We start from the raw sequence: 13,867 nt of genomic DNA on the forward strand, positions 1-13,867 counted from the left end.
GCAAATGCTGCCCAGCATCTGAACAAAAGCAGGTTCCATTGGCAAGAAAGAAAGTGGAAGTGCAGTTGAGTAGGCAATCAACCATCTCTACCACAACAATGAAAATTTTCTGTCTGGGGATAATTTTATTTTTAACTTACTAAATTTGCTTTAAAATATTAATAATTCTTCATTGACTACAACCTTCATTGACTACAACATTCCAAATATGTTTGGAAGATCAGTGTGAGACTTTGCAAACCAATATATTCTCAATGAGTTTATAACAACTTCAAGAAGGAAAAAATTCTAATTTTGTTATACATGTTAGAATAAGATTTAGGATGCTAATTTGGGCTTCTGGTTTTTATAACAACAGATTGGTAAGTGGGATCTTCAGTAAATCTTCTCAATAAGAACTTGTTTTTACTTCTAGGAATGATGGGTATCTTCCATTTATTTGCTCTGCCATTAAAATCTGTTATATGCAAGCCCATGAACATCTGGCATTTCAACTTGTCTCACAGGTTGAATACCTAACCTCTGAAAGAACCTAAGTGAGCCAAGGTGTAGCTCACGTACCTGCTCCAAATCGTGGCTGTTTTCAAAGAAAAATAAGACTCCACACTCACTACACCAGTTTACAAATCAGCAGTAGCACTTCTTTCCTTCCCCACAGGTCTATGATTTGGAAGAAAATGACCACCAGCCTGCTGTGAATACATAAGTTGTGGGCCGCCCATAAACAGCATAGAGACAAAGCACTGTGGGCGGACACAAGGCACGCTCATGACCCTCTGCTGGCCCACGTCCAAGAAGATGACCATTAAAACAACAGGCAGGTGGCAACCAGGACAATGGACAGCCCAAGAGATAGCAAGAAGGCAAGGGCTCTCAGCCAGTACACGTGGTTAGAAAACAGCTTCGATTTCAACACCCAGAGAATCAGCTCACATTTAAAACTCAGAAATATCCCAATATTTCCCTAGAAAGCATGTAACTGCGGAAAGCTGCCATTTTCCTACCTCCTTGCAAAAGCAGCATTGGAGGAAATTTTGAAGTGGAAAAAATTGAAATTCCCTATGATTACAAGAGTGTAACTTTTACTAGAAACCATTCCTGACTAAAGTGTTGCTGCTGCTGCTGCTAAGTCGCTTCAGTCGTGCCCGACCCTGTGCGACCCCATAGATAGCAACCCACCAGGCTCCCCCGTCCCTAGGATTCTCCAGGCAAGAACACTGGAGTGGGTTGTCATTTCCTTCACCAATGCATGAAAGTGAAAAGTCAAAGTGAAGTCACTCAGTCGTGTCCGACTCTTAGCGACCCCGTGGACTGCAGCCCACCAGGCTCCTCCGTCCATGGGATTTTCCAGGCAAGAGTACTGGAGTGGGGTGCCATTGCCTTCTCCTGACTAAAGCGTTAAGTAAAGTTAAATACAGCACGTTTTCCTTAGGTGTGGAGTTGTACTGAGCCCTAAAAAAAGAACTCCCCCACCACTGGGTTCAGAATAGGATCCTAAAAAGAACTCATCAGGATGGTGTTTGACTTCTTGGTCTCCTTTACTCTCTACTAGAAGGTATATGGTAATATACGAGGAGCTTTGGCCTGGAGATCAGTCTAGAACCTCAGTTTTGTTTTGCTACAAACTTTGTAACATTTTTGGCTAGTTTGGAGGGTGTCTTCTTGAGTGCCAAAATAGGGCCCACTCCAGTATTCTTGGGCTTCCCTGGTGGCTCAGACAGTAAAGAATCTGCCTGCAATGTAGGAGACCTCGATTCAGTCCTTGGGTTGGGAAGATCCCCTGCAGAAAGGAATGGCTACCTACTCTAGTATTCTTGCCTGGAAAATTTCATGGACAAAGGAGCTTGGCAGGCTACAGTCCATGGTGTCACAAAGAGTCAGATACGACTGAGCAACTAACACTTTTCACAAAACTATTAAATATCAAATGAGATAAGCATTTGAAACTGCAAAGATTCCCCTTGACAAGTATGGTTATTTGTATACATATAAACATTACCCTTTGATCACCTTCAAGGTGTCCTAGAGGAGAGGAATAACAAAGGACAGTCATCTTATTCGTCTTCTACAGTCTTTGTTTGGAGGGGATGAGGGCTGGTGGGAATTCTGTGTGCTGGAATTCAATCTGCAAGTCAACAAAAATGTATTAAGTTTGGGGATATGCGTGTTTCCATGTGGTTTTCTAAAACATCAGTAGAACATTTACATACATAAATACATCCACATCACATAGGATGATCTTGCTGCAGCATCAGAATCAACACAAAAGCAGTCCCTTTGGCTTTCATACCAGGAAAGACTGCTGCTAGAAATGTGGCAGACAAGAATCTGCACACCTATTACTCTCCAGAAACCACAGAAAATTCTGTCCAACACTACACCGGGTGGAAGAGTGGGACGTACTAGAAAAAGAACTGAGGCGTAGAAAAATGAGTTTCTGTAACTCAAAGCTTAAAATACATTTTTTTTCCAGTAAAACAATGCTATGAGTGGAGGTGCTGATAGTTGAAACAAAAGTATTTCTCATTTTTAATTCATTATGTGTGAGCTCAGTTGACTTTCTAAGCTTGAATTAGGCACAACTTGTAATGCTGTTTCTGTAAAGAAATGTATTTTGAGTTCCAAACGGTCAATTTATATGAACTTCAGCGACACAACTCATTTGTAATTAAAATTACAGCAACTGTTTTCTTTGAGTATTTTTAATGAGCCAAAGAAAAAGCAAAACTAGTGGACAGTACATTTGCAAGATCAGTAATTCAACAATATGAACAAGTCTACAGTGATTAAATTCATTTGCAAAACAAGCATTAGTGGTTTTGAGAATGGTGAGAATTTTGTAGGACAGAACTTCATCTGAAATTAATGTGCAGTGTTGGATGAACAGATTGATCTAACAATTGTAAACTGAAAATTTAAAATCACCTGTGTAATTCTCTGTATATAGAATTGTTTGATTGTTAAGTCGTGTCCAAATCTTTTGCAACCCCATCGACTGTAGCCTGCCAGGTCTCTCTCCATGGGATTTCCCAGACGAAAACACTGGAGTCGGTTGCCACTTTGTTCTCCAGGGGATATTCCCAACCCAGGGATGGAACCTGGGTGTCCTGCATTGGTAGGCGGATTCTTTACCATTGAGCCACCAGGAAGCTCAGGAAGCTACAGAATAACCAACAATTTACTAAGTGTAAAATCATTTGTATAAGTAAATAGTAAGCAATGAATTTGACTATCATGACAGCATCAGGAAGTATTGTTGTTGTTGTTTAGTCACTAAGACGTGTCCAACTCTGCGACCCCATGGACTGCAGCACACCAGGTTTTATTCAGTTCAGTTCGGTTGCTCAGTCATGTCAGACTCTTTGGAACCTGTTGGATTGCAGCATGCCAGGCTTCCGTGTGCATCACCAACCCCCAGAACTTGCTCAAACTCACGTCTATCAAGTTGGTGATGCCATCCTACCATCTCATCCTCTGTCGTCCCCTTCTCCTCCTGCCTTCAGTTTTTCCCAGCATCAGTGTCTTTTCTAAGGAGTCAGTTCTTTGCATCAGGTAGCCGAAGTATTGGAGCTTCAGCATCAGTCCCTCCAATGAATATTCAGGACTGATTTCCTTTAGGATTGACTGGTTTGATCTCCTGGCAGTCCAGGGGACTCTCAAGAGTCTTCTTCGACACCACAGTTCAAAAGCATCCATTTCTCAGCACTCAGCCTTCTTTATGGTCCAACTCTCACCTCCATACATAATTACTGGAAAAACCATGGCTTTGACTAGATGGACTTTTGTTGGCAAAGTAATCTCTCTGTTTTTTAATATGCTATCTAGGTTTGTCATAGCTTTTCTTCCAAGGAACATGCGTCTTTTAATTTCATGGCTGCAATCACTGTCTGCAGTGATTTTGAAGCCCAAGAAAGTAAAGTCTGTCACTGTTTCCATTGTTTCCCCATCTATTTGCCATGAAGTTATGGGACCAGATGCTATGATCTTCATTTTGTGAATGTTGAGTTTTAAGCTAACTTTTTCACTCTCGTCTTTCTCCTTCATCAAGAGGCTCTTTAGTTCCTCTTCCCTTTCTGTCGTAAGGGTGGTGTTGTCTGCATATCCAAGGTTATTGGGTATTTCTCCCGGCAATCTTGATTCCAGCTTGTGCTTCATCCAGCCCGACATTCCCCATGATGTACTGTGTGTATAGGTTAAATAAGCAGGGTTACAATATACAGCCTGTATGTACTCCTTTCCCAATTTGGAATCAGTCCGTTGTTCCATGTCCAGTTCTAACTGTTGCTTCTTGACCTGCACACAGATTTCTCAGGAGGCAGGTAAGGTGGTCTGGTATTCCCCATCTCTTTAAGAATTTTTCACAGTTTGTTGTGATCCACACAGTCAAAGGCTTTGGTGTACTCAATGAAGCAGATGTTTTTTCTGGAATTCTCAGGCTTTATTACTATTCCCAATTTTACCGGAGGAAACTGGGGCACAGTGAAGGTCAAACTTGGCCCAAGGTCACATGGGGAGCCCAGGCATTCTGACACTTGACTTTTAATGTCTACATTATATTAAACATGCATTTTAAATAGTGCTTATGCATTGAGCTGGGGCTTCCCAGCTGGCACCAGAGGTAAAGGTATCTCTGCTGCCTGCCAATGCGGGAGAGATAAGAGATGTGGATTCCCTCCCTGGGACAGGAAGATCCCCTGGAGGAGGGCATGGCAGCTCACTCCAGTATTCTTGCCTGGAGAGTCCCCATGGACAAGAGGAGACTGGCGGGCTACAGTCCATTGTGTCTCAGAGTCCGACATGACTGAAGTGACTTAGCATGCACACATGCATGCATTGTGTTAGTAGTTATAAGTTTTACAAGTTGAAATTTATAGCTAGTCTCATTTTAAGGTTTTGAAAATTCAACAGAAGGTAACACAAGCCAGATGCCATCATCCTAGACTGAAGGACAGACATCTGCATTGCACAAAATGGAAAAGCTACTTCTATCACAGGAATATCTGTGCTATCAGAATTATTCTGGAACAGCCTGCTCCCAGAGAGGCACAGTATAAACAAGAGTGGCCTCTCGGCTCACGAAACCAATCTTAAAATACTTGAACTCTCTGAGCCCCTGTCATTTTTTATCCAAGGAGGATAATCCCCATTTTGCAAGCTTGTGGTGAGATCCATTGTTATGATTCTTAACAAGCTCTCTCCAGACGTCAGAAGCTGTGTCTCTTCCTTAATCTTAGCGGATGAAATGGAGATCCTAATGACTACCTCACGAAGGTGTAAGGTCTGAGCAAACATGTGAAACACTTTGTGAAATGAATACAACTTTCCACACAGTGTCTTAAGTGGCTGAGCCACAGCTCAGGTGACTAGTGCCCTTAGATACACAGCTCCACCCGGAGGGAGGATGCTAGTGTTAGGTCCTCAGGCTTTTCTCACTAGAACGACCTGGTTCTTCTGAAGCTCCCCAAGTTCTATCTCGTCAGTGTTCCCTCTGGTCAGTAAAGCCCATTTCTCAAAAGGGAAGGCAGCTTATGTGAATAGAAGTAGGAGAAAAAAACATAGCTCAACTATCCTCAGTCGTCAATTAATTTGCAGCTACCGATTCCAGTGTCCTGCTGAAGAAACACTTGTATCCACTTTGTCAACCACAAAAGGGAAATACAATACGTGCCAATGATTAGTTCAACTCCTGATTGTGGTATAAGAAACCTCTGACTTAAAAAAGGACTTCCCTGGTGGCTCAGTGGTGAAGAGTCTGCCTGCCAATGCAAGAGACACAGGTTTGATTCCTGATCTGGAAGATTCCACATTCTGCAGAGCAACTAAGCCCATGTACCCTAACTACTGAGTCTGTGTTCTAGAGCCCGGGAACCACAGCTACTGAGTCCCCATGCCCTAGAGCCCGTGCTCCACAAGAGAAGTCACAGCAGCGGGAAGCCTGCACCCAAGGAGAGCGGCCCCTCGCCACAACTAGAGAAAAGCCCACACAGGAACAAAGACCCAGCAGAGCCACAGAAATGCATAATCCTTGTTGAAAAAAAAAAAACATTGGTCATAGTTTATTCCCACTTATTTTCATGGCATCTTGCCCTAGCCTCAATGGCTTTGGGAAAGCTAACTTGGAAATTCCAAGATCAATGTTCTGAGCCATCCTATGAGTAGTAGAACTCTTTTCAACCAAAAACAGTTAGCAAGGGAAACGGATCACCTCTTCTAGAGTTAGGAGCCCCTGGGAAGAAGTATACTGACTACTTTCCAGGTTCAAACAAATCTAAATTTGATAGTTCCAACAAAAGAAATAGATTGGAATTGAATGAGAAAAATCACAAATCTTGGAGAAAATTAGTATGTATACAGAGTTGAGGGGTTACCCTTAGACACTTGGGCTACAATTCCAATGTTGGTTTTTATTCCTTTTTATTGAAGATGCAGTCCCTTTGGACTCCTGATAACTCTCAATAATACAAAGAGCCATCTCAGTTCCTACAAAATATTCAAGATGAAAATAATCATCTCAATCGAGCCTGTCATTGTACAAATGAGAATCAAATACCTAGATCTCTGGACCTGGTCTATTTTCCCCTATGATTTTTCAACCGGATCTTATTTGTGACTCAACTGGCTTATCAGTTACTTCAGTGTTAGGACTAGTATATAAAGTTTTCATGCTCTATGCAATGAGATGGGAATGGCAACTCACACCAGTATTCTTGCCTGCAAATCCCATGGACAGAAGAATCTGGCAGGCTACAGTCCACAGGGTTGCACCGAGTCAGATACAACAACTAAACCACCACCTATATGCAACTCAGCTCATAGTATAACAAGTATTGTTAGCTTAAGGAAAAAAATATTTAACGTCTTGACTGTCCATTTATAAGACTGTGAACAATTCTCTACAATTATATGAATGGAAGACATGCTGAGTATTTCCCATAACAAGGAGCATCAAGATGCTTACATACAATGGAATATTACTCAGCCATAAAAAGGAACAAAATTGGGTCATTTGTAGAGACATGGATGGACGGAAATAGTGTCATACAAAATGAAGTCAGAAAAATGAATACCGTATATTAATGTATGTGGAATCAAGAAAAATGGTATAGATGATCTTATTTGCAAAGCCAAAATAGAAACACAAACATAGAGAATATACAGATACCAAGGGGGAAGGTGGGAGGAACTGGGAGACTGGGATTAACATATATACACTGTTGATACTGTGAATAAACTAGATAACTAATGAAAACACACTGTATAGCTCAGGGAACTCTTACTCAGTGCTCTGCGGTGATCCAAATGGAAAGGAAATTCAAAAAGGAGGGATTATGTGTATATATATAGCTGATTCATTTTACTGTACAGAGAATACTACATTGTAAAGCAAATATACTCTAGTAAAAAATTAATAGAAAAGGAAAATAAAGGATGCTTTCAAGGACCCAGGGAACCACCCAGCCAGACCTACTGAGTGGAATCTTCCAATAACTGCAGGCAGCCAATAAAGTTGATGGCCTGGTATTAGTAATATCTCCTCTGGGCCATGGCCTTGAGCACATGGCAGCCTTGGGATGACTTATGATAAGGATATTGTACCAGACCACAACCCCGAGCAACTGAAGAAACAGGAGGAAAGACAGGATATCACTTTCAGCAGATGAATACTAAGCAGCTTCATATTATTGAAGCATTATCCAGCAATACAGGACACCTAGCTAAGGACAATTTTAAAATATAAACGTTAGTATTTGTCAAAGTTTATACATAAATCTGAACTGAAAGTCAACAGCAAATTATCTTTTACTAGTTCATGTCCTGGAAAACTTCTTTACCCTGATTCGAGGACACAAGGACTTGTTCCAGAGTTTTTGGAATTGATATGGCTCAGAATGCCTGCATATTTACAAAACTTTGTCATCCATAAATGAGCTGGAAAATACCACATACTTGTAACCTTGTTGTTGAGATTTAATGAGTACACAAAATGTGCTAGGCACTGGCTGGACGTATTATATGCCTACATAATCTTCATGACCCACATTCCAAACCATGGCTTTTTACTATAACTGAATGTGTTTTCTAAATGTAGTAGTACCATTTGTTAAAACATTTTTACAAGAGGCTGTTGAAGTTAGCAAGAAATGGTACCAAAGTTCATAACATATTTATATTTAGAAATCATTTGTATGTAAAACAAAGGTGAATTGAATTTTTTATTGGAAAAAATGCCATATTTTATAGATCACCATTTATGAGAATCCTACCAAAACACTACAACAAACTGGCCTTGAAGAGAAACAGCACAATGACAGAAAACTCAAAATACTATACCTTTGAGGAGCCTGCAACCAGGCTAATTGAAAATCAACACACAACGCCCACCACACCACACCACACACAAATATGAACAGGTTACACAAGTAAGCCGAGATTTAGAACACACACTGGAAGAGGGGACACACCCACACATGTATCTGCGTGCATATTTTCCTGAAAAACATGTAACAGGGTTTCCTTCATTTTACTCAACTCAAAAGGAATTCTTGATCTAAAATTATTCCATGTCTAACATTATACAAAAGAAATGTCATAAAGCAAAAGTTTACATTTTCCTGGGAGCTGTCCATTGCAAGCAAGAAAATGTTACTTGCATTTTTTAGTGTAAAATCCACATAAAAACAGGAGTTGTAATATAGGGCTTGCCGTTTAAGTGTAACATTGCCAAAATGCTTTATACAGGACTATTTTACATTACAGAAGAGGAATATCAATGTAGAGGTAATCAGTGCTTCCAAACTTTTCTAATTCTTCTACAGGGGGATCTAAATAGTCAATATATTTCTGTTTAAAAGGAGTTGTTTTCTTCCCTCTGGTACGGTGCTTGCTGATGAATAAAGACAAGCGCAGTCACACTGCTTTCTGTTCAACAACTGCCACCTTCCAGGAGTCCTGACACACACGGGCTCTTCTACTGGACCCTACAGTTCTCGCTGCCCTTGGACTGCAGGCTGGCTTCTGGGCTGGGGGCGTGGTGGCCTCGCTTGGCTCTCAGGCCCCCCCTGGGGCTGCCCGCTGGACTTCTCTCAGGAAGATTACTGATGGAGAGAGATCTGGCAGTGGGATCTCGGAAGGTAGTGCCTGAATCCACTGGGCTCTGCTGAGAAACCTTGACCTGCAACACAAGTATGACAGAGGTCTAAAATCATATTCGCATTTCTACAACATGAAAAATAAAGTACTTATTTAGGTCATCACATTTGAAGTGCAATTCTTCTTCTAGGAGTTGTACACGGTGTGACTATTTCTTCTACTCTGAAAACAGGCCCCCACCTAAACAGAGAAGCTAGAGAAAAGGGTCGGACACCACCTCTGATGAGCCATCTTGCAAAGCTTTCCTTGACATGTCTAATGACCAGACACTCGTTCTGAAGACCACTGTGACCTTCTCAGATCAGAAGGTAAGCTCTCTGAGGGCAAAGACTATGTCCTCTTTACCTTTGCATCCACAGTGCCCAGAATATGCTTGACTAATGGCAAACAATCAATATTTGTATAAGAATCCAAACCAGCTTCCATTTATCTTACTTGATCCTCTATCATTCAGATAAACGTGTACCAGTGAGTCAAAACAGTTGCATAAGGTGGAAGCTTTATTTACAACATTTAAAAGACCTAGAGCCTCTTCCTCACATAATAACATTTTCATCATTCTCCTTCCATTTAAAGTCCAGAAAAAAAGTAAGTTCCCTTTCCAATGTCCTGCCTTTTAAGAGAAAGGGGGAATCTCAAAAAATGTGAGACTTTAAGTAGATGAGAGGGTAATGCATTACCAGGTAACGCAACACTGGTAGTGTTGAGATTTTTTGAGGTTTCTATAGTAGTGAGAAAAAATACGGGGTCAGGAGAGAGAAAGAGCAAGACAGATGAAATATAGAAAAACGTCACAACCAAAGTGAAAGGGCAAGAGTAGACGGTTCAGGTAGGAAGATCTTTAACAGAAAAAGAGGAAGGACCCTTAACCAGGGTGATACGTGTTCAGTACCAACTCTGAGAAGCACCTATGTGACAGGCCACTCCCTGCCCAACCGCCTGCCCGGGACCGCCTTCTGAAGCAGAAGAAGAAAGAATGGAAATTATTTCCCTGTGTATATTCTTTCCATAGGAAGTGTGTGGTTTTAAAAGGCAACTAAATACTTTTCATTACAGAAAACAGTAAATCTGGCCAACAGATCAGATCCCTAGAAAGGTTGCCTCTACCTCAGATGATGTGCGGGACACTTAAAAGGATCAGGACTTCATGGAAAATTACTGTCCATGGAAATTTGAAGGAAAAAAACAAGAGTTTTACTGGCACTCTTTTCTTTCCTTTTTTTTTTTTAAAGTAGAAAGTGATACAGAAGACAGACATTTCCCTTGAACCCATGAGCTGCAGGAGAATCAAACCTTTAGTTGCACCCATTAAAAAACAGAGGAGGTGGGGAGAGAGACTGCACTGGGGAAAGAGAATCTGAGCTAGTAAAACTCCTTCTGAAACCCAACAGAATAGCCAAAGTTCACCCTTGGGCCTCCCCTTCCAGACTCAATCTCTTGATTCTGAATTGAGGTAACTGTAGTTGGTAATCAGAGTTTTAACTTTGGATTTGATCCTCATGTTGGTTAGTTAGCCTCAGACTTATCCGTAACTAGATGAGGTCAGACTTCCCAGGTATTTAACCTATTAAGTGCACCATACCCTAACTGTCTTACAAACCGTGTCTGCAGCCACAGTGGGGAGATGGTGGGTACGCAAATAGCTCATTGGAAAAGGAACTCATAAGTAGGAAAAATGGTTAAGATCCCACTGAACTGCTGACAGGCCCTGTGGTGATGACCTCACAATCATCTCGTACAGTTAGTGGACGGCCCTCTGGAACTAACTCCCAGAGACAAAGCAGAGACGGATCCTCACCTATTCTGCATCTTACCCATGTTCCCCTTCAAACTTGTCAGCTGTCACTAACAGTTCTGTTAAATAATCTAGGAAATCTCTCAACACTCAGCCAGTGACTTCAGGCGAAGATTCATAATCTGAAGTTTCTAAGCAACCGTTTTAGCAAAGGATAACTTGCTGTCTCTTTTTTCAAACTGAATGATGAAATATGCTCAGCAGATGAGGCAAGAATTTTATAAAGTGACTCAGAAAATGTTGAGTTACATTAAAAATCAATAGGCTGGGTTTTGAAGGCTTGCATCTAATCATGAGTCCCCTATAACCTCCTTTCAAGAGGAACCACCCGCCATTCATGTGCACAAGTGCACAAAATTGCTTAGCAATTCATAACCACTGGCGCCTGCTGCAGCCTATAGCTCCTGCACTCGCAAGTCTGCAGGAAACCATGGTTACTGCTCTGTCCCCAGCAGATGCGACAGCAGTGTGGAAAGCAGGCCCCCTAGCGTGCAAAGCTCTCTTAGAAAATAAGTTCAAACTCCATGTGAAAACTGCTTTACCATCAGTTCCTCATAAAAGAAGGAAAAGTGACCCCTACGGTAATCTTATGAGGTGATTTCCTACACACCTTTAAACATCTACCATTGCAATCACTTCAGGACATTAACAGCTCCATTAATTCAGAAGATATCTGTATTAGATATGAGGACACAAGTAAATTGTTAACATAATCAACAACATCACAGAAGGGATACTGGAAAGAGCCAAAGACTTCACTTCAGCAATTAGGTTGCAGTTAATAGCTTTGGTCAAGTCTGGAAGCTTCACTCTTTAAAGGCACTAGTTACTTTATGGAAAAGAAACTCTTCTTATGGTCCCTGGAGAGTTAGGACCTACTCCAGTATACTTCAGTGTTTTATGGCTACCAACATTTAAAAGTTAACTCCAAATGTGAGTGAGTGAGTGAGTAAGAAAGAAAAATAGAGAAAGGTAGGTTGGAGGTGGGAGGACTGATGGGGAAGGGAAAGAACTATGCACAAAATAGCAGAATATTTCTAATTGCAAGTCATAGATGGGCCCATTTTAATGAGTGAAAGAAAATCTCAGACCCTTCTTCCTCAGCCCCCAGTTAATAAAAGCTTTATTATAACGTAAGTTATGAACAAAACTCAATTGTAGATATAAACTCCTTAATCCTTAAAGCTCTTATATATCAGCATAACAAACATTTGCGTAAATGTTGCTTTGATGCAACTAATCACCAACATCTTTGTATTTGGTATCTAAAATCCTAATGAGGAACACGCCTGCCCACTTAACAAGTATTACATTATACAAATAAGGGTTACTACACCTTCAGAGTTTCGTTGGCTGGGTCAGGGTAATCTGATTGAATACTTAAACTCTAACCAATAAGCAATGGAGAAGGAACTGGCAACCCACTCCAGTACTCTTGCTTGGAAAATCCCATGGACGGAGGAGCCTGGTGGGCTACAGTCCATGGAGTCTCGAAGGGTCAGACACGGCTGAGCGACTCCACTTTCACTTTTCACTTTCATGCACTGGAGAAGGAAATGGCAACCCACTCCAGTGTTCTTGCCTGGAGAATCCCAGGGACAGGGGAGCCTGGTGGGCTGCTGTCTGTGGGGTCGCACAGGGTCAGACACAACTGAAGCAACTTAGCAGCAGCAGCAGCAACCAATAAGCAAAGTAAAATCACAAAATTAAAACCAAAAATTCTGTAAGCTATTCCAGAAACTTCCAACAAGATTCCAGTGATCCCTAGTTTGAGAAACAACAGGAAAAAAGCAAGACCGGAGCTGAGAGAGGTGTTAACCCCGGGTAGGTCCAATCTTTAATGAGTCTTACTTTCTTCATCCTTTTATAGTAACTACTTACGAGAGTTCAATAAAATAAAACAAAACTGAGTTCCCTAAAATTCGTGTACTTTGCATACATAAATGGTAGCTGCTGGTATGACTGTGAAGCAAATACACTCTGTGCTTTAAATAACTTGACTGGGCTGTTTGCAAGGTGCAGAGAGGTTCCAACCCTCTCTCACTTCAACAATCAAAATAGAGACATCCACGGAGCTCCTTTCTTTAGACATCTACTGAAATATGTGCTTTCTGTAGAAAGTCAAGGAGTAACAAACACTAAGAATCACAGCCAGGGGGCAGAGGGGTGAGAGAGGAGCCTGTAAACAAGCAAAGACCACTGCCTGTGCTGCGTCCTTCCGTGGTTCTGCCCAAAACTTGCTAACACACCCTTGGAGCTCTGCTCTGACACCACCATTTCCCATCAGACTGTTTATCAGCAGCCTGCTGGGTCAAGGATGAGCTTGTGCGGCAGGATAACATGACACCTATCCTCACATCTGCTTGCTACTCTCCTCACTACCAACTTATTTATACCACGGGGAGAAGGTCAGACTTTGAAGAGCTCCTGAGTCAGCCAGTGCAATGTCAAAGCCTTGCCCAGATGCCGCTCTCATTTCCTGGATTTTACACAGTTGATACATGTTCACAGAGCTTACCTTTTGTGATCTGCTGCCACCAGCTGTTGGTTTGGAGGTCTCGGTGAGATTTTCTTTGTCGAGACTTAGCGGGGATGCTGCTAACTTCTGGGCAGCAAGGCGGGGGCTGGTCCTGGTTGCCATGGTTGTCCTCCGCAGGATGTACGGGCTAGTCTTTCCGGTTGGGATGTCGGCAAACCCTAAGGGCACAAAACTGATTGTCAGCACTGCTGGCTGCAATTCCATCAGCCTCTCCAGTGGGAGTGATATTCACAAGTGACATTCATGAGTGAGCAAGGATAAGGGTGACTCCAAAACCACTTCCTCCTTGCCGCAGTGGACAGTGGACCCATTTTATCATAATTACCCTGCAGGCAGCAAACAGTACTAACAGGTGTTTTTTTTCTTCTTATTAGAAACATAAG

At 41.8% G+C, this 13,867-nt stretch overlaps 1 protein-coding gene across 1 annotated transcript in view; it reads right to left on the reverse strand.

Moving 5' to 3' along the window:
• Positions 1-8,968: 8,968 nt before the first annotated feature.
• Positions 8,969-13,867, reverse strand: part of CENPF (centromere protein F) — a 60,793-nt gene continuing 55,894 nt past the window's right edge. Inside the window, exons 18-19 of the mRNA XM_052654086.1 lie at positions 13,464-13,642; positions 8,969-9,172 (exon numbers count right to left, since the gene is read on the reverse strand). Of these exons, the coding sequence (XP_052510046.1) occupies positions 8,969-9,172; positions 13,464-13,642 (383 nt within the window). The remainder of the gene's footprint in view (positions 9,173-13,463; positions 13,643-13,867) is intronic.

Source organism: Budorcas taxicolor, chromosome 16 (genome assembly GCF_023091745.1).
Source record: "Budorcas taxicolor isolate Tak-1 chromosome 16, Takin1.1, whole genome shotgun sequence".
Lineage (NCBI taxonomy): Eukaryota > Metazoa > Chordata > Mammalia > Artiodactyla > Bovidae > Budorcas > Budorcas taxicolor.